Here is a 22,211-nt window from a genome sequence, read left to right as displayed (position 1 = left end):
GTTCTCCTTACTAGTCTAAAGATGGCATTTCTGAGGTTTAACCTCAGCCATGACATAAAAATGATAAAATAAAGATCTCAGTCTAGAATACCCAGAAGACTTTACCATATCCAGTCCCCCAAATCCCCACAAAAACAAAGCCACACACTTCAACAGCCAAGTTGCAACAATTCTGAGATTAAAGAAAGTTGATTGCATGCAGACAGCAGGTGATATTATAACTTTGCACCCTATAAAATTCTCTCCATTTTGTCCCTTCTACTCCTCCCCTCTTCTCCCTCCTCCCCTCTCCTCCTTCACCAACAATATATTTTCCTGTCAAAACATACTTGGTTACATGCAGTGCAACCAAAATTGCTGCTATTAGCTTAATTGAGACAGGGTGATTATAAATAAATTACATGCAGTGCTACTGAAATTGCTGCTATTAGTCTAAATTGAGACAGGATGATTAGTCATCATCAAGGGAAGCTTAATTCAGAGTGTACTTAATTCAGAGTGTACTCTGCATGGCTGCAGAGGCCCTGTGGTCATCTGGAAGTCCAACCGATACAAGGCCAAACCACCAAGACATGGACTTCGAGGCCACGGCTTTTTTTAACTGGTAACTGAGGGACAGAAGCCCTTGCATCCTGGCCAGTGGGGGCTTCTTGAAGACCGATAATGAACTTCTTAGATACTTTGAGCGGGAAAGGACTGTCGTCAGAAAATTTCCCTATGGAAGATCCATGTGGTATACTACGTGTGTATGTGTGTGTGTGTGTTGATATAACTCAGTGTGTGAATCTTCTGTTACTTCATAATGGTTTGACTTGGATTTGTAATACTCTTACTTTTTTACGAATTACAAAAGAAATATACACTTACATTACAAAACTTCAAAACATAAATAGTATAGAAAAATAACGCACTTACTGTTTTTCATTTTCATAACATTTGTTAGACTCTGGTATACTTTTTCCATTATTTCATTTGTATATTCCCTTTCACAGAGTTGACACCTACTGGATATGCAGTAAGGTTTTTTTCCTCCTAATGGAAATATCTTTCAACTATCTAGACAAAGTGCATTGACTGATGAATTGCTGAACTCTGCACCTGAAACTAATGATGTACTGTATATTGACTAATTGATTTTAAACTTTAAATAAATGGAATGGGAGAAAATCCTGCAAACCATGCATCTAATAAGGGGTTAATACTTGAAATATATAAGTAATTCATACAAACTCAACCAAAAAATTCCAATAAGAAAATAAGCAGTGGAACTGAATAGATATTTTCCAAAAATGAAATACTCATAGCTAGCACTCAACACTAATCATCAGGGAAATGCAAATCAAAACCACAATGAGATATCACCTCACACCTGTCAGAATGGCTATAATCAAAAAGGCAGGATGGGGGCTTAAGTGGGTACGAGAAGAATAAATGAAAGAAGATGGGATTGGGAGGGAGACAATCCATAAGTGACTCTTAATCTCACAAAACAAACTGAGGGTTGCTGGAGGGAGGGGGTTTGGGAGAAGGAGGTGGTATTATGGACATTGGGGAGGGTATGTGTTTTGGTGAGTGCTGTGAAGTGTATAAACCTGGTGATTCACAGACCTGTACCCCTGGGGATAAAAATATATGTTTATAAAAAATAAAAAATTAAAAAAAAAAAAAGGCAGGAGATAACTTTTGGCAAGGATATGGAAGAAAGCTAACCCTCATGTACTGTTGATGGGAATGTAAATTGATGTATACACTTAGGGGCTGGAGAGAGCCATTTATTAATGACAATTAAATAAGCCTGGTAGGTGAGGAGAACTGTGATGATCAAACCTTAATGACTGGCAAGCATTAAGTTTATATTTTGAGTTTTAAGTATGGAGATTTGTCCTTCATTTAGTCTGATAGGAAGGTTCCTAAAGGGGTGCATTTAGTGGTACTTGGAAATCAGATCACGGTGTCCAGTTTCCTGACTGTACCATCCCAAGGCAACTTACCTTCATCCAGCAGAAGTGCACCAAGGGTAGTTTTAAGTTTTTAGATTCCTAAGCCTCCCTACCTGTAATGAATGATACAAAACCATTTAGTATTCTGAGGATATGTGAAGAGCTATGCTTTGTAGTTACTGTATCATAGAATCTTGAGATATAGGTTTGGAATAAACGTTTATGGTGATTTTGATTTTCCAACATGAAACACTTAAATTTCTCTCTTTCTCAAAATGTATCTTAATAAGCAAAGAGATTCTTTCTTCCTTCCCTCTGCTCATCCCTCTCTCCCTCCCTCTTCTTTCCTTCTTTCTGTCTTTCAACAGCTGTTTGTAGTTCTTTCTATATGGCAGACTCTGTGCTATAGATTCTCAGATTATATATATATATATATATACACATGCATGCACACATATACACTCACATACACACACACGCACACACATGCACACACACACACCACACACACCTGTGGTTCTTTGGAAATGCTGGCAGGCCCTGATTGATTGATTGATTGATTTTATCTTTTTGGATGTGATTTTTTTATCTTTTTAAATTAACATGTAATGTATTATTTGCTGCATGGGTACAGGTCTGTGAATCATCAAGCTTACGTATTTCACAGTACTCACCATAGCACATACCCTCCCTAATATCTGTAGCCCAGCCACCCTAGCCCTACACCCTCACCCCTGAGCAACTCTCAGTTTGTTTCACGAGATTAAGAGTCTCTTGTAGTTTGTCCCCGTCCCTGATCCCAACTTGTTTCATTTTTTTCCCTCCCTACCGCCCACAACCCCCTACCATGCCTCTCAAACTCCTCATATGATAATTGTCTTTCTCTGATTGACTTATTTCACTTAGCATAATATCTTCTAATTCCATCCACATCGTGGCAAATGGCCAGATTTCAGTTTTTGGATGGCTGCATAGTATTCCATTGTGTGTGTGTGTGTGTGTGTGTGTGTGTGTGTATCACATCTTTATCCATTCATCTATTGATGAACATTTAGGTTCTTTCCGTAGTTTGGCTATTGTGGGAATTGCTGCTATAAACATGCCTCTTCCGATCTATTTTATTTATTTATTTTTCAGAGAGGGAGCTCAAGCAAGACGATGGGCAGAGGGAGAAGCAGGCTCCTCTCTGAGCAAGCTAAAGAGGCAGATGTTATTGTTTATGGAAAATGCTTGGAAGGAACAAAGCAAATCCAATAGTGATGATGCTAGTCTCTTGTCTTTGTAAAATTCATATTATAGTCATTTTTTTTTTGTAGAATGCTTCACTTTCCAAATTTATTAAGATATAATTGTCATATCACATTTTGTAAGTTTAAAGTTATAACATGATGATTTGATACACATATATATTGAAAAATGTTTTATAACAGTAGGGTTAGTTAATGCCTTTGATTACTTCACATGTTTAATATTTGTGTATACATGTGTGTGAAAGAGATAAGAATACTTAAAATCTACTCTCAGTACATTTCAAGTGTATTATACAGTATTATTAATTATAGTAACTGTGCATACATTAGATTCCCAGAAGTTACTCGTCTTGCAGCTGGAAGTCTGTACCCTTTAATCAACATCTGCCTTGGCTTGTGAGAAATGCTGTAGTGAAAGTGAGAGAGAAAATATCTCTTCAATATATGTTTTTAATTTCCTTTAGATACATACAGAAGTGAGATGGCTGGCTCATATTGGTAGTTTTGTTTTTAATTTTTTAAGGAACCTCCATACTGTTTTCCATAGTGGCTACACCAATTTACATTCCCATCAACAGTACATGAGGGTTAGCTTTCTTCCATGTCCTTGCCAAAACTTGTTATCTCCTGCCTTTTTGATGATAGCCATTCTGACAGGTGTGAGGTGATATCTCATTGTGGTTTTGATTTGCATTTCCCTGATGATTAGTGTTGAGTGCTAGCTATGAGTATTTCATTTTTGGAAAATATCTATTCAGTTCCACTGAGTTTTTTTTTTTTTTTATTTTTGGAAATTTTGTTTTTGAGAGTTTTTGGTTGAGTTGTATGAATTACTTATATATTTCAAGTATTAACCCCTTATTAGATGTATGGTTTGCAGAATTTTCTCCCATTCCATTGGTTGCCTTTTTATTTTGTTGGTTGTTTCTTTTGCTGTGCTGAAGAATTTAGTTTAATAGAGTCCTGTTTGTTTACTTTTGTTCTTGTTGCTTGTGCTTTTGGTATCATATCCAGAAAAATCTTTGCTAAAACCAACATGAAGGAGCAATCCTGAAAAAGAAGGACAAAGAGGGAGGTATCACACTTCCTGAGTTTAAATTATAGTTCAAAACTATAGAAATAAAAACAGTGTGGCATTGGCATAAAAACATACAGACCAATCAATAGAACAGAATGGAGAGCCCAGAAATAAAGCCATGCATAGGGAGTCAACTAATATTTGACAAGGGAGCCAAGAACACTTGATGGGGAAAGGATGATGGTCTCTTCAGTAATTGGAGTTGGGAAAACTGGATGATCACATGCAAAAAGGACAACGTTAAATACCTATCTTTTTTTTTTTTTTTATGTCAGACAACCCCTTATTTTATTTCTCTAGTACACTAATTCAAAAAAGGAGGGGCTTGACCAGTATAAATAAGCATTTTAGTCTTAACAATAAGCACATTTTCTATTAGATATCTTTTTTTTTTTTTAATTTCTTTTCAGCGTAACAGAATTCATTGTTTATGCACCACACCCAATGCTCCATGCAATACGGGCTCTCCATAATATCCACCACCTGGTACCCCAACCTCCCACCCCCAGCCCCTTCAAAACTCTCAGATTGTTCTTCAGAGTCCATAGCCTCTCATGGTTCACCTCCCCTTCCAATTTCCCTCAACTCCCTTCTCCTCTCCATCTCCCCATGTCCTCCATGTTATTTGTTATGCTCCACAAATAAGTGAAATCATATGATAATGGACTCTCTCTGCTTGACTTATTTCACTCAGTATAATCTCTTCCAGTCCCGTCCATGTTGCTACAAAAGTTGGGTATTCATCCTTTCTGATGGAAGCATAATACTCCATAGTGTATATGGACCACATTTTCCTTATCCATTCGTCTGTTGAAGGGCATCTTGGTTCTTTCCACAGTTTGGTGACTGTGGCCATTGCTGCTATAAACACGGGGGTACAGATGGCCCTTCTTTTCACTACATCTGTATCTTTGGGGTAAATACCCAGTAGTGCAATGGCAGGGTCATAGGGAAGCTCTATTTTTAATTTCTTAAGGAATCTCCACACTGTTTTCCAAAGTGGCTGCACCAATTTGCATTCCCACCAACAGTGTAAGAGGGTTTCCCTTTTTCCACATCCTCTCCAACACGTTAAATACCTATCTTATACCACTCACAAAAATTAACTTAACTGGATTAAAGACTTAAATGCAAGACGTTAAACCATAGAAATCCTAGAAAAAAGTGCATGGAAAAGGCTCTTTCAATCAATTGGGCTTACCTCTGACTAAAGGATATGTTGTACTAACCCTGAAAAGCACTCTTGGATACCTTTTACTGTTTAGAAATATGTTGCTTATGAATTGTTGGGGGAAAGGCTGCCTGCAGGTGTGTCTCAGGAGAAATGATTATCTTCATTTTTACATATTGGATTGGTTTCTCCGTTGATCCCTTGCCTTAATACAAAGGTTACCAATTACTGAAGTGTAGTGAAAAGAACATGAAACTGGGTGATTCAACCCTGGCCTCATCTTTGCTTGACTCCTCTTTCCCTGAGCCACTGTTTGTTCTAGAAGGATGTGGATAATCATACTGATCTACCTTACGAGATTTTGTAAGACTTAGAGATAAATGAGTCCCTAGCTCACATAGATAGGCACGTAGCAAGCACTAATAAATAGCATTTTTAAAAATTGCAACAGCACCAAGTATGTGCCTGTTTGTTTATTAAGAAGTCAGGAAGGGCTCCTGGGTGACTCAGGTGGTTAAACATCTGCCTTCAGCTCAGGTCATAGTCTCCAGGTCCTGGGATGGATCCCTGAGTTGGACTCCCAGCTTTTCCCTCTCCCTCTGCCTTTCTCCCTGCTTCTGCTATCTATGTCTCTCTCTCTTTCTCAAATAAATAAATGTTTAAAAAAAAAAAAAAAGAAGCAAGGAAGCAGTTCTAGACACATACCATTGGCTAGGAATTTAGTGGATGTTGTATATTTCTATCATGGACATCATTCCTGATATCTGCCTAATTAGTCAAGTTTGTAAATTAGAAATGCTGTAGATGAGATTTTTTAAAAACTTGTACACCTGGATATCAACATTTTGTCTGTGCTGTCATTTGCAAATATCTTCTCCCATTCCGTGGGTTGCCTCTTTGTTTTGTTGACTGTTTCCTTTGCTGTTCAGAAGCTTTTTTTTTTTTTAATTTTTTATTTTTTATAAACATATATTTTTATCCCCAGGGGTACAGGTCTGTGAATCGCCAGGTTTACACACTTCACAGCACTCACCAAAGCACATACCCTCCCCAATGGTCATAACCCCACCCCCCTTCTCCCAACCCCCCTCATAGCAGCAACTCTCAGTTTGTTTTGTGAGATTAAGAGTCACTTATGGTTTGTCTCCCTCCCAATCCCATCTTGTTTCATTGATTCTTCTCCTACCCACTTAAGCCCCCATGTTGCAAGCGGAGAAAGACAACTATCATATGATCTCCCTGATATGAAGAAGCTTTTGATCTTGATGAAGTCCCAAAAAGTTCATTTTCACTTTTGTTTCCTTTGCCTTTGGAGACATATCCTGAAAGAAGTTGCTGTGGCTGATGTCGAAGAGGTTACTATCTAGGATTCTGATGGATTCCTGCCTCAGTTGAGGTCTTTTAACCATTTGAAGTTTATCTTTGTGTATGGTATAAGAGAATCATCAAGTTTCATTCTTCTACACATAGCTGTCCAGTTTTCCCAGCACCATTTATTGAAGAGACTGTCTTTTTTCCACTGTATATTTTTGCCTGTTTTGTTGAAGATTATTTGACCATAGAGTTGAGGGTCCATATCTGGGCTCTCTTCTCTGTTCCACTGGTCTATGTGTCTGTTTTTATCCCAGTACCATGCTGTCTTGGTGACCACAGCTTTGTAGTAAAGCTTGAAATCAGGTAACGTGATGCCCCCAGTTTTATTTTTGTTTTTCAACATTTCCCTAGCAATTCGGGGTCTCTTCTGATTCCATACAAATTTTAGGATTATTTGCTCCAGCTCTTTGAAAAATACCGGTGGAATTTTGATCAGAATGGCATTAAAAGTATAGATTGCTCAAACTCAACACACACAAAACAGATAATCATATCAAAAATGGACAGAAGACATGAACAGACACGTCTCCAATGAAGACATACAAATGGCTGACAGACACATGAAAAAATGTTCATCATCACTAAAATTAAAACCACATTGAGATACCACCTTACACCAGTTAGAATGGCCCAAATTAGCAAGATAGGAAACAACATGTGTTGGAGGGGATGTGGAGAAAGGGGAACCCTCTTACACTGTTGGTGGGAATGCAAATTGGTGCAGCCACTTTGGAAAACAGTGTGGAGATTCCTTAAGAAATTAAAAATAGAGCTTCCCTATGACCCTGCAATTGCACTACTGGGTATTTACCCCAAAGATACAGATGTAGTGAAAAGAAGGGCCATCTGTACCCCCGTGTTTATAGCAGCAATGGCCACAGTCGCCAAACTGTGGAAAGAACCAAGATGCCCTTCAACAGACGAATGGATAAGGAAAATGTGGTCCATATACACTATGGAGTATTATGCCTCCATCAGAAAGGACGAATACCCAACTTTTGTAACAACATGGACGGGACTGGAGGAGATTATGCTGAGTGAAATAAGTCAAGCAGAGAGAGTCCATTATCATATGTTTTCACTTATTTGTGGAGCATAACAAACAGCATGGAGGACAAGGGGAGAAGGAGAGGAGAAGGGAGTTGAGGGAAATTGGAAGGGGAGGTGAACCATGAGAGAATATGGACTCTGAAAAACAATCTGAGAGTTTTGAAGGGGCGGGGGGTGGGAGGTTGGGGGAATGAGGTGGTGGGTATTATGGAGAGCACGTATCCCATGGAGCATTGGGTGTGGTGCAAAAACAATGAATAGTGTTATGCTGAAAAGAAAAAAAAAAACTTTGGTAACTTTGTATACCATTAGCACTTTGGAATTCCATAGCAGAGAGGCCCACACTGATTTGAAGGTGTTGCTAATAATGTATCATTCATACCTGGTGGGAGAGGTTGCCTAACATGGTTTCACTGAAAACTTATTTTCCAGGCATAATTTGAGGAAGGAGACCTGGACTGTTAGAGTTCATGAGCCCCCCCATTTGAGTCATACATAAATATGCCAGACCTCTCTGCTCAAGCCTTGAGAATTCATGTGTCTCCTTTCTCCTAGGGTTTTAAAGATCCTGTGTATCGAGCAAGACGGAAACAGTTTGCTGACATTGCCTACAACTACCGACAGTAAGTCTGCTTTGCTTGTCTGGGGGAAGAGAGAGGAACACACTCCTAGCTTACTTTTTCCTCGCCCAAGTTTGGAAAAATACTAACATAGAGAGTCCTGTCTTTCATGTGTGTGTGTGTGTGTGTGTCTGTATTTAAACCCTCCCTTTAATAACACATGTTTTTTTTTTTTTTTAAAATGCTGCTAGACAAAACAAAATTACCCACTGAGTAGGGGCCCAGCTCTCTCTCAGCTTTGTTGCTTCCTTATGCACTAATGTCTGAGGTAATTATAAAAGGCTTCAGCCCTGAATAAAACAGCCTCTGGTATTCTCCACATTAAATGGGGAAGAAGGAAAAAGAGAATCATTTACATTCAAGGAGGAGTTGGCTGCTTTACTGAAATAATGAATCATTTGAGGTTTCAGATGAGCCCTGCCTCAGTGTTCTACTTTTATCTGATCTGACCCAGCTGCGTAGGGCAATTTTTGGATGAGTTTATTTTTTTCTGTCTGGGATTCTACCCTATTTTAGCCAAAGGAAAATGCAAATATCAAAGATGTCATTTGGGAAGAGAACTGTTCGTGCTATTTTGAGTCCTTCGGAACTATAGAAATGTTACCATGAGGAACTTAGTGACTAAGCCCTGAGCTCCATTCCTGAGTTAAGGGTATGAGAAACGACAGGTTCAAGAAGAGGCTTAAAAGTTCACCCAAGCCCTAACAGAATGGTACTTGAACAGCTTTGATGAAATATGAGGCAGATAAAGAAGAAGATAGAGCTGTGTTTACTGAAGACAAAGTGACCTTCCTGATGGAAAGACCTCCAGAGAAGATAAGACAATTTCCTTCTCTGGATGATTCCTGGCAGTGTAAAGATCCAGAATTTTGCTGATTTTGGTTAAATCTAGGCCCTTCTGGGCCTTGGCTTGTGACAAGCAGGAATCACAGAACATGGCCAGCCCCTGTCCCTATCTTTGCTTTAGTATTGACAGGTGAACACCATCAATCAGGGACAGACACGAGCCCTTTTTCAGGTAATCAACAAAAATACATTGTATTTATGATTTCCTTGCTATGTCTGGGGCTTTGCTACATGCTTTGCCTCCATGATTTCTTGATTTCATCTAGTCTTAATAATAACTCCCTATTTTCCACATTGGCGTGCTCCATGCAGTTAAGTATCTTGCCAAGATCATTTAACTCATAGGTGGCATCATCCAGTTTTGAATACGGGACGGGTTTCTTTAACTCCAGAGCATTCTCACCCTCTTCCCTGAGTGCTAGGATTCTCAGATTCAGGAGATCACAACTTGCCATATAATCCAGGAGCTCCTTAGGAAGTATATTCAGTTACTACTTGGCTGTTGGGACTTGAAGGAAGAAACTGATCCCCTAACCTCCTTTACATAAAAATGTTAAACCTAATGAAGAAGCATGGAATTGATTGAATGCTTCACCATCCTGGATGTTTATCAAGTAAGTAGAATGGATTGCTGAAAACCGTCCATGGATGGCTGGCTCTCTGAGGAAAGTTAGAGACCTTCTAGTCAATTTCTCAATTTTTACAGATGAATCTAAGATGTTTAAGTTATGTGGCCAAGGTCATGTGGCTAGTAGGGTTGAATATGTTCTCAAATTTAAAGCCTGTTTCACAATACATTTTACCTACCCTTTTTTAAATGTTTGATGCTGTTTATCATTTTTTTCTTCTTTGAAATTGCCTCCTGGCTCAGTATTTGGCACAGTGGCTTCTCATTATTCAAGGATTACTTGCTTACATTTATTTGAGCAAGTATCAACATTTGTGGCACTTCTGTTATCATTCCAGGACATGAACAGAATGGGGAAAAATTTATGTTGCCTTGTTGAACAAGTTTCCAGGTCGAACAAGGTGACACCACCTTCTTATTTCAGCTCTTAAACTGTAAACAACCATTGTTTTTGTGATCTATGTAGATTAGATCCACATTTGCCAAATTTTTATATTTTTCATTGGCAATTTTGCTGCTTAAAATGCCCCCCCCCCCAGAATGGAGGTGAAATACTTTGTGTGGTTCCTAAGTGCAAGAAGGCTGAGATGTGCCTTGTATAGAAAATACATGTTAAGTAAGCCTCTTGCAGGCACGAGTTATAGGGCTGTTGAGTTCAATGTTGGTGACTCAACCATATTTATTAAATAAGATTTCTTTATATAAAAGTTCACACAAAGTAAGATTTGACTAAAATGTGACCAGAAGCTAATGGGACTCTAGTCATGGTTTCCTTTTGGATTAGTGGTCCAATGTTCAGAGTTCATGATGACTGTACTTAACATAACTAACATATATAATGAGAGTCAAATGTATCAAATGCATTCTACTCTTTACCGGTTTCCCTCCTGATTTTTTGAGGCTCCTACTCAGTTCTCCATGGCCTGTTCATCCCACTCCAGAAGTTGTAATGTCTATCAGGACTCAACTTTGGCCCTCTTCCTTGGCGTCTGCCACCCTCTATGCCAATAGCCCCTACATTAAGATTTCTGGAACTTTCCCAATCATTATTCCACAAAGGGAATAAAGCACAGACTCATGCATCACTAGTCATAGAATCACAGGATATTGATCAGGTCATAAAATATGTCTACTAAGTTCCAGAGCCTACCCAAGAGCAAGATCAACAGAGCCCATGTCCTCTGGAGGACCAATGGGGATGACAACGACAATAGTAGCAATAAATGTGATAGTTTTGACCAAAGTCAAAACTCAGGTGTCTTGAGGCCATATCATTAGAAGTTTAAATGTAGACTGAGTGAACTGGTCTGTCAGATGTAAAGTTTAGGCTGAGAATTAAAGATTGAGTTAGAATTTCCAAAGAGAAAGGTGGGGGATACAGTTGTGTTTGGGGACACCAAATTATTTGTCTTTTAATAATTCCATGAGTGGGAGGAAGGGCCTGGAGTAAAATAAGACACCAAGGAAAGGGAAGTCTATTCCAGGTCTTGGAGTATTTTGAATGCCATATTTGGTTGGCAGAATAATTCAGAAACAATGTCTTCTACTTAAAACTTTTTTAAAGAAGGATTCTAATTGGCTTAGCTATAAATATCCTTTTTGTTTCAAAACAAATTGACACTCTTCCTAAAAATATCTTAGTTTATTTTACTTAATGAGATCATGATTTGGTAAAAAATAATTGACAATTTCTTCAAAGACCAAGGACCTTATAGAACCTCAGGTCTCATAAAGGAAATAGAAGATGGAATAAAATGTGTTGTGTTTAATTCCCAAGCAGACCATGGAAGTTAGTGTATATGTGTGTGTGAGAGACAGAAAAAAAAATTCTGAAATATTTACTATATCCAGGTAACACTTCAGATACGATCTACTTGATTACCATTACAACATTATAAGATAGATTTGATTGTCTTTATCCTGAATGTATATATGGCCCAGAAAGTAGCAATAACTCACTCAGAGTCCCACACACTTCCTTCCCTCTCTCTGACTCTGAAGTCCTTTACTTTGGCCTTAGTCTCTGGCATTGGTCTCATATCTCTTAGAGGTGAGCCCAGTGCCACCACGCTGAAACCCCAACTCAATCAGAGGTTCTAGCTCTTTTCAACAAAAGTCCACACAGGTTTTCTCACTGAGTCTCACTGGCTCTGATTAGGATATGGGCCCACCTCTCAGCCAGTCTCTAGGACCAGGGAAAGGAAACAGTCTAATTAGCCAGACCTGGTCACATGCCCAGGTGGCAGTGGTAGAGTTTCTTCCCACCTGAATCTCAGACTGGGAGGGGAGGAGTGTGCTTTACTGAAAGAATGGGGAAGGGATATTGAACCTCTAGATCAGCAAATACCAACCAGGGAGACATCTTAATACTCAGGATGTTGTTATCTCTTAAAAATATGTTACAAAATAGCAAATAACTTTCTTTTCAAATAAGAATCAGTTATAATGCTCATCCATTATCCAGTGGTATTATTGGTCAGCACCATTATTAGGTACTTTATACACAGTTTTTCACTTAATTTTCTTTTATACCCTCCAAATAGTTACTTATTATTAACCCATATAATAGTTGCACAGACTAGGCTTAGAGAGGTTTATTAAATTTCCAGAGGCTATCCAGTTAAGAACTGGCAGAGCCAAGTAATGAACCCATCTCTGAGTTGATCAGAGTCATGATCAGAGCCTGTTTTTTCCTTCCATTAGCTCATGGCCCAGAATAATGGTGCATCCTCAGGCAGGAGCTTACCTGATGTTCTATTCACAATCCCTAGTGGTCATTATAGAGTCTTCTGAAGTTGTCCTATTTCCAATTCTTCACCAAAACTCTATCGTTTTTCCCTAATCTCTGCCCACCTTTCTGGGGAACATACAGTGTCTTTGCTTTAATGACTTTGGATGAGCTACAACTTTGAAAGGGCAGGAGAAACCTACTTTGGAGCCTGAAGATGATCCATAATTCCGAAGTAAATAGTGCTGCCTTGTCCCCAGACACTGTGTACCCTGTTAGGAAACAGGCCTGTGGTGCAAAGAACAGTCACTGATTTTTAAGGTCAGGCTTTGTTTTTTCATTTGTTTTTACTGTTAAGAACACAGCTCATTTTTAGAGAATTTTCAAAAAGATTGTTTGAACTAATGACTCTCAAACTATACTATGTCCCCTGGAGCTTATTGGAATATATGCCTTGGCTTTCCCTCCCCAAAAGATTCAGGATCTATGGGGCAGAGTCCAACACGCATACTTTAACCAGCTCCCTATAGTTCTGATGTGTCATAATGGAAATGCTGCATAAGTGGATCTTATACTTAGCCTGCATTTAAATACCTTTTTTGTTTCCTAAGGTCAGAAATATCAAATCCAGCAAGTGCATGTCCACAAAAAAGGGTCTCAAACTCATGGTCCACAAATTAGATCTACTTTATTCAACAGATATAATTACATTCGTTGACACAGTACAAAACATGATATTGCTTTATTTGTACTTGGATGCCTTTGTTTAGAAAGAGGATGCCTTCTTCAGTTGTCTCGGCTCTCACCCTCTTATTGTCCAAAACTGCTACATTACCCATTTATGTTACCTGCTGGGTCCCTGCAGTTAAGTGAATTTCCACTCTGGGTAAATAATTGGAGAGATAGGGGAGCAGAAAGGCCAAGTGGTTTCCAAAGTGAGAACAAACTTTGATGTGCAGGTGAGCTGAGAGCTTGTATCATTGCTTAACCAAACTGCATGAATGTTTCCTATATCATGAAATAGAGCTTTCCTCTTTCAAATAACTTATGAAATCCCCTGTAGCCTGGGTGGCAGCAGCTCACAGACTCTGTATCTGTCTCTCTCTGCTAATGCTCCTTCTTCCTCTTTTTTACATTTGCCCTGCTGGAGACAAATAATTCATGCCTGTATTCTAGTGGTCAGCCCATCCCTCAAGTGCAATACACGGAAGAAGAAAAGAAAACATGGGGGACGGTATTCAGGACCCTGAAGTCCTTGTATAAAACCCATGCTTGCTATGAACACAATCACATCTTCCCACTTCTGGAAAAGTACTGTGGCTTCCGTGAAGATAACATTCCGCAGCTGGAAGATGTTTCTCAATTTTTGCAGAGTAAGTCTACTTTAGGGACAAAAGGGGAGGAGGGGGGTGAAGGGATTTGGAAGAAAGTAAATCGAGGCCAGTGTGAGTGTGTTTGTGGTAATGCATGCAGGTTAATTCTCGGAGAAATATTTCTCTGCTGTGTTCTGCCTCACCGTTAGCTTCTGCATTCATCCACTGTCATCCAAAACAAGGCATCCTGTATGGGTTTTGCCATATCCACGTCTCTGAAAAGCACTTTTTCCTATACTCAAAGCCCCAGGTGCCCAGACAGGGCTCCCTTGTAGTTCCTGCTGTGTTGTGAGATGGCTGCAATGTGCATTTGTGTAAGAAATGTGATCTTTGTGGCAATGACAAGAGCCCTTAACTCTAAGTCTGTACATCCAACTGGTATGGCTCTTGCTTTGACCCTCTCTATTTGGGGTAACCTGCCTCAATTTAGTCATCTGTCAAATGGAGACTGTCTCTTAGGGAAGTTATGGGAATGAAATAAGACATTGCAAGTGAAAACATCCAGCATGGTGCTACATATACAATAAGTGCTCAGTGAATTTGGGCTGAACTGGAATCTGAGTAATTCTGTGGGGAAATACATTATTGGGATGACTAGTCTCTACACACCATTTCCAAGTGAGATAAGTATTTTCTTTTCTGCCAGAAAGCATTAATTCAGCAAAACTGAAATAAGACTATCAACTAATACATATTGAACATCTAGTATGTGTCAGGTAGAACTAAAGAAAGTAGGAAGACAGACCACAGCTTTACAGAAATGAAGAAGCTTCTATGCCTCTGAGCTATGTGGAGATGGTATGGTTGACTCTGAGGCAAGGGTCAAGGGATATTATGTAGCAGGAATAAAAGTGGCAGCTGGGATAGATTGGGGATGGGCTGGATGACATTTCAGGTCCCTTCTATTTGGAAAGTCTCTACCTATCAGATAAAGAGGGGAATGAGAGGCCAAGCAGAGTCAGTTTTAGCCAGGGAACATGTCCAGGGAACATGGCACAGGGGCAAGGAGGTATTAAAGACATTCTCTGGCCAATTATCCATGTTTCCATAGCCAATAGTGAGATAATAAAAATAGTAATAATAGCAGCTGGGGAGTTATAGAGAAGTAACTAAGGAATAGACTTTGAAGCCAGACTGACTGTAGCTGAGACCTTGGACAAGACTTTTTAACTCTTTGTTCTCAACTTTGCCATCTGTAAAGCGGAAATGATATGAACATCTACCTCATAGGGTTATTAGGAGAACTAGTTAGTGTTTATAAAGTGTCTAGAACATATGGTGTCTGACATACGGTGCACAGTATATATAGTGTTAGCTACCATCATCATCATCATCACCATTATCACCGTGATTATTATTCTCCTTCCAAGTTTGAAACAAACTGAGAGCCAGATATAAGAATCAGAGAGAGGATCAAAATATCAACTTTATTACTGACAAAACTACTTAGAGAATGTGGTATGGATGTACAAACAAAATGGATTTTCTAGTATTTCACCTCTGAATTATGTAACCTTTTCAGAATATACACTGGTGAAGTGTATATTCTATTGCATGACCCAGGGCAGACCAGAATGTGCTCCTCTGTGGGCAGACAGTTATGAGAGAAAGGACCAAAGGGGTCAAATAGAGAATATCCACTTTCACTTCCCAACTGTTCCAATCAGAGAAGTCCTTGCTCTTTCTGGGGTGTAGTGTGTGAAGGTCAGTAGAGAAGCTAGAAGTGTTCCTTTCATACTCTTTCCTTCTGGAAGTAGAATGAAAATTCCATCCCTAGTCTAGAGACAAGAGAAATAAGGAATACATGTTTCATCCTAATAAACTATAATGAAAGGTAAATTTTTTAAATGCTCCAGTGTGCTAGGCTCTGTGATAAGTACATTATATTTATTAGTTTATTTGATTCTTGGAATAACCCTAGGAAGTATCTATCCACATTTTGCAGAGGAGGAAATGAGGCTCAGAGAAATGAAGTTGCATGACCCAAATTGCCCAATTATATAGGTGCAGAGATGTGAACCCAAGTCTACTTGACATCAATATCCCTGCTGCTAGACAGTTGGGAGTATTACTTTCCTACCTAAGGGTCTTCAGGTGCCTCTGGCTCTGCCATGACAGGCTTTGAGTTTTCTTTCTCTGCTTTGCAGGTTGCACTGGATTCCGCCTCCGACCTGTGGCTGGCCTGCTTTCCTCCCGGGATTTCTTGGGTGGCCTGGCCTTCCGAGTCTTCCACTGCACTCAGTACATCAGACATGGGTCCAAACCCATGTATACACCTGAACCGTGAGTGTTCTGCTCCTGCTGCTAGTATCCAACAACAGTGAGTGCCATTTCTCACTGCTTCAGAATGAGGTTTGGGTTCATCAAGGGCTGATCTACAGATCATTTTCTGGATGGTTTGATGTTAGCACAAAGAGAGAGATCATCTCTCTTGGGTATTTTCTCTGTCCAACAGACCATACTGATTGGAGATTTGGGCATCTTGTGAACCACATATTCAGATCTCCCTGGGTCATGAGAATAAGAAGTCACAGTCAAGCTCCAAAGGGATTTTAAGAATCAAAACTATGATGTCCCCAAAGAGAACAGGAACAAGTGGTGGCCAAAGTATCTCAATACCTCCAGAATATACCTCTAGATGATTCTAATATTTTTATGTCTAGATGTGTCTTGTCTGAAGGTAGAGAATGGCTGACCACCATGTCCCTTATGTTGGCATTTAGCCATCTTCTTAATCAAAAATAACTTACTCAATTTATACAAAAAGTTAGCAGCCTGTCCACAAAGTTTATAACTACAAATCAGAAAATACCTATTCCTCATGAACCTGACACATAATGTATTAAATAAATGTAAATTTTCTTCTCTGAATGACTGTTGCCCCCCTTTAGAATAAGAAAACAAGCACTATTTTTAATTTAATTTTTGTTTCTTATGGGGAATAACTGAGCACATTTCATCTGCTCAAGATGCCCAGGATGTCAATACCAAGATGAAGACTTGGGATAGGAAGTGCTCATGACCCACAACATGCGCAGGTGTATAGGAGAAAGTCCAAAGGAATATTGGCTCTTCTGTTCTGCACCCTACTGAGCGTACACCTAAGACCCTCTTGCTGTTGTTCTCTGACTTGCCCCCTACTTTTCTTTCCTTCCTCCTTTTCTTTTATACCTTGCCTCATCTGTTCCCAAGCTTTACATACCACTTATTGTTGGGAATAAGGTCTTAAACGATAATGGCTCACTTCCTTTCTTTTGTCCACTTCTCATGTAGAAAAACTGAGTCTCACTTGACTTATAACCCTCTTTACCTTCAAGCTCTGTGCTTTCTCTCTTTCAGTGACATCTGCCATGAACTGTTGGGACACGTACCCTTGTTTTCAGATCGCAGCTTTGCTCAGTTTTCCCAGGTGAGGAATGGATGCTTTTGGCCTTTTAATTATAAGATTGAGACCTAGATTGCTCAAGTGAATTGAGTCTATGGAGGGGCCCTTGTGTCCTCTGCAAGAGTGGAAACCAGATACCATTCTGTGATCCCACCAGAGATGGGCATATGGTCCCATGGAGATGGCTAAATACTCATTCCAGGGATCACAACATGGGGGTAGTGAGCCACTCATCCTATGAATTATATATGTGCTGCTGAATTTGCTAATCTCACTAGGTTAGTGAGATTTCATCCCAGAAATCCTGCCTGATCCCCACAGAGAAATAACCTTACCTTCTTCCAAGTTCTCCTGGCACTTTTCCCCTCCTCTTTAGGGCCTTGCCATTTCCAACCTTGTCAGGCAGTTGTTTTTGTATATGCTTTAATTAAATAAGATAATATTTGCTGAGGATCCAGTTCTAATAACCCAGCTCCTACTTGGCAAGAACTGATGTGCCAAATGTCTTGCCATTATCATCAAAACAACAGACTATGCCTTGATTCCTCTATCACAGTGGTGAGCTTTTTACATGAGAGAAAGAATCCTAGTAATTCCTTCAGAGCACTGAGAGGGTAAGCCATGTTTGGGTAGCTGGGATCATGGGAAAGTTGAATGATGCACCCATACATCCCACCCTGCCATCAACCAGCTGTGTGACCTATGTGTGTCAGTCTGCACAAGTGAAAATCAATACAAAGTTTTGACTGCCAATAATCTTCCTCATAGGGAAGGATAAATATCAAATGGAATGAGTCATAAGCAAATACTGCACCAAGCATGAATTTCAGAGTAATGGGATTGTGTGTGAATTTTATATCTTTTCCCTCAGCAGGAAGAAATAAATAGTTTCACTGTTGATTGAAGAGGTTACCACTTAATATCTGAAACAAACAAACAAACAAACAAAACCTTGCTTTTATGTGGGGTTTAGGGAACTGTGGTGTTTAGAGATTGTTGGACTTTTATGAGTTGAGTGGGGATTAGCTGAATTTAACTTGTAAGTATCACCATTTGACTGAGGCTATTGTTGACTGGCTAACATTCAGAAGAATGGTTCTTGCTGTCAAGATGTCACTGATTGCTTGGAACAACTTTAAAACTGGGGTTTCTTCCTCTGGCCAAAGAATAATCAGTGATTTCTTTAGAGAATAGGAACTTTTTATTCTCACTACCAGAAGCTCTTCTGCTCAGTCAGAGGTTAAGTGACAATCCTCCTTAAGCCATTTCCATTTGGGGGAGTTCCCTAAAGGGGCGGACAATTACATGAGTCAACAGATAGATGCTACTGGGCCATAAGTGTCACATGGCTCCAACTTATACCTGGATAGTCCCAAGGGAGGTGTAATTTTGAAAGTTCCCTGAGCAAATTCTTTTTGATCTAAAAGGAGGATTAGCTTCCCACTAGAGTGCAAGAAGAGATGGGGATTAAGCATAGGGAAATCTTGGGACCCTTTTTAAGGCAAGCTTTGGGCTCACAAAGAATGGTGACCATGAGAACAGAGCACTGTTTCAGTGACTTCTGTTAGACTGTGGCATGTCTGGACAGGAAGGGTGGACAGAGATGGGGATAGGGACAAGAAAGGAGAGACAACCGTCTGAATTTAGTTCACTCTACCTCAGCATTTTCTCAGCATGCAGTATGGGCCAGGCTCTGAGTTTGACCCAGAGATGAAGACCATGTGGCCTCTTGCTCTAAAGTAAGCCCAATCCTTAGTCCTTCTCTGTCTACCTCAATTCTTTTGGTTATCTCACCCAAACTCCCTGTGTTAAATACCATCTCTGTCCTGATGACAAGCACATTTGTATCTTCAGCCCAGACCTTCAATCCCCAAACTCAGACTTATGTATCTAAGAACCTATTCAGTTTCTCCACTTGGGTATCTATTAGACATCTATATTCATCCTCTCCAAAACTGAATGCCTGATCTTCTTGTCCAAACCTTCTCCAACCACAGCCTTCCCTGTGTTAGTTCATGATAACTCTATCCTTTCAGTTGCTCAAACCAAAAGCACTTAGGGGACATTATTAGCTTCTTTCTCTCTCAAATACCCATAACCAATCTTTCTGAAAGTTGTATGTATTTTGCTTTCAAAATATGTGTAAAATCTGACCATTGTCCATCATTTCCACTGCTGTCAAGCTGGTCTCAGCCATAATTGTTTCTCACCTTGGGGACTGTGGTAGCTTCTTAAGGCCCTACTCTCAACCCCCTACAATCTGTTTTCACATAGCTGCCAGAATAAATCTTGGATGACGTAAATCAGATCTTGCTGCTTTTTTTCTCAAAACCTTGCAGTGACTACCATTTCACTGAAAAGAAAATCCTAAACCCTAAAATTCCAAAAAATTTGTATATGACTGAGCCCCACATCCCTCTTTGATACCACCTGCCTCTCTCCCCACCCTTATTCTGTTCTAGCCATACTGGTCCCTCCCTGTTAATTGAACCTACTGACATTTCTCCTCCTTAGAGAGCATTTTCATGGGCTATACATGTGATCTATACAACGCTGTTCCCTCACATGTCAGCAGAGCCAATAAGCTCACTTCCGTCAAGTCTTTGTTCAAATATCACCTTCTCAATGACGTTTGCTCTGAAACTATTTTTAAAATTGCAGCCTCTTCCTGTTCTCCTGGCACTTCCACTCATCCTTGTCTCCTTCTTCTTTTGTTTCTTCTTTTCAAATAACATATTCCTTCTAATATACCTATGTATATGCTTATTATTTATTGTCTGCCTTTAATGTAAACACCATGAGGTCTAGGATTTCTTTTGATTCTGTACACTGACAACTACATAGAAGACATTCAGTAAACATTTTGGAATGAATGAATGCATATAGTAGGGAAAGCAAATATATTTATTTGTGTATATATACTCTGTCTGATACAAAGCAAGCTGGAGCAAATATTATAAAAGAGACAAAGACAAAGAGACCACTCAGGGAATCCTGTAATTGGAACTGGAATGAAAAGTGGTCCATAGCATTTCAGACTCTCTAGCTAGATGGGTGGATGTCAAACATTTCTCTGTAATTCTTCTGTGGTGTCTTGAGGATACTTGGCTTAAGACTCTCATCTTGTATTCCATGAATGTTCTGCTTGAGCTGTGGGAGAATAACCACTGAGTTGGAATCAAGGAATGAAGCTTTAGACATAACCTACTGTGTGACCTTAAGTAGGTCACCTCCCTTCTCTGTGCCTCACTTTTCTCATTTGTAAAGTAAATATAAAGGACCAAGTGACGAAGTAAGGTTTCCTGCTCTAGGGATCTATGATGTGTGGCTAGACAAGACTTAATAGAATAATCAGGGTCTATCTGGGCCCTTCTGAAGGCGTCTGGTCACCCATCACCTTCTTGTGCTATAGTGCAAGGTGGGAGCTGAGGGTGAAGTTTTAAGCTATGCAGACCCCAGCCATGCCAGTGACTCTGTTTCTTTACAATTACAGGAAATTGGCCTTGCCTCTCTGGGTGCCCCTGATGAGTACATTGAGAAACTCGCCACAGTAAGTTCCTTCTGCCTCTGGTGGATAGTGAGAGGCTATAGGCTAGAGCCCTCGGGTCTTCAAAGCTTCAATCCCTCCCTGAAAGCCAGGTCATTTGGGGGGACATATCAGAATGTGCTGACTTACATTCACACAAGTAAAATTTCATATTTTGATTTTTCCTTCATGGTCTGATTTTGAAATCAGCTGCATGCAAATGTTTACATGTAATTTTAAACAAAGTATCTTAAACACGAATGGGCTATAATGATAGCTCTTGAGAATCTTTGGGCATAAAGTGTGCATGTGGAAGGGGAATGGCCTGGATTCATGGCTTTGAAGAGGAAATATTTACACCCCTCTTTTGCCCTGGAGCCAGCATTTGGATTTTTCCTTTACTAGACACAGGTGGAAATGGAGGTGGGCTTTCCTTGTCTTATCAAACACTTCCCTCTCTTCAGTGAATGTGATGACAGTCATGGATTGAAGCGTGGAATCAGCAACTCTGCACAGCAGGGGGTTTTCTTCCTACAGACTCCTTTCCAATGAGTTTATCCCTCCCCAACATCTGAGTCACATTTCTTACAATTTGATGTGTATCCGTTTAGAAGTTTATGAATTCAGTTTATCCAAAGAGCAAAAATTTCCAGAAGTTTTTTTCTCACTGAGCAGCTGCTCTGAGCCTCTGGGCAAGTGGCTTTTGCTTCCTCATCTCTAAAAATGGTTACATTAGTTTATATTCTGCCCACGTAAAAAGTATATAATAATGGTATGAAGAGTTACATGTGTGTGAACATGGATTTTTAAATGTCAGATTCTATATAGATGCAAGAAGCAGCTTCTCATCTGTAGGAAGAAAACAAACCCAGAACTCAGAGCAGTATATTACCTGTTATGACAATGATAAGAGTACTTATCGCCAACATAAATTCTCAAAAAACAAAAACAAAAACCTTACTATTGAATATACTGGGCTGGGAATAGCTCTAGACTCTTGCTCTGACTTTGATTTGCTGTGTAACTAGATGTATATTGCTTGACCTCCCTGGGCTGAAAACACCTCATCTGTACATGAGGAAGTCTATGTAGGACTAAGGTCTACAAAGGACTAAGCTTACAAACTTCACATTCTGTCGTGCAATAAACAGACTTAACTAGTAATCCATCCCTAATTCTCCAAGACCATGACTGTCTGCAGCAGCTAACTGGACCCAACGTTTCTCTTGGCCCTGGTCAGTA

General features: G+C 39.7%; 1 protein-coding gene across 1 annotated transcript in view; it reads left to right on the top strand.

Moving 5' to 3' along the window:
• PAH (phenylalanine hydroxylase) overlaps nt 1–22,211 on the top strand; it is a 71,772-nt gene that overhangs the window by 43,230 nt on the left and 6,331 nt on the right. The window contains exons 5-9 of the mRNA XM_059186686.1: nt 8,419–8,486; nt 13,862–14,058; nt 16,206–16,341; nt 17,398–17,467; nt 20,937–20,993. Coding sequence (XP_059042669.1) covers nt 8,419–8,486; nt 13,862–14,058; nt 16,206–16,341; nt 17,398–17,467; nt 20,937–20,993 — 528 coding nt within the window. The remainder of the gene's footprint in view (nt 1–8,418; nt 8,487–13,861; nt 14,059–16,205; nt 16,342–17,397; nt 17,468–20,936; nt 20,994–22,211) is intronic.

This window comes from Mustela lutreola, chromosome 8, assembly GCF_030435805.1.
Source record: "Mustela lutreola isolate mMusLut2 chromosome 8, mMusLut2.pri, whole genome shotgun sequence".
NCBI classification, from domain to species: domain Eukaryota; kingdom Metazoa; phylum Chordata; class Mammalia; order Carnivora; family Mustelidae; genus Mustela; species Mustela lutreola.
This window is presented reverse-complemented; position numbering and strand designations above follow the sequence as displayed.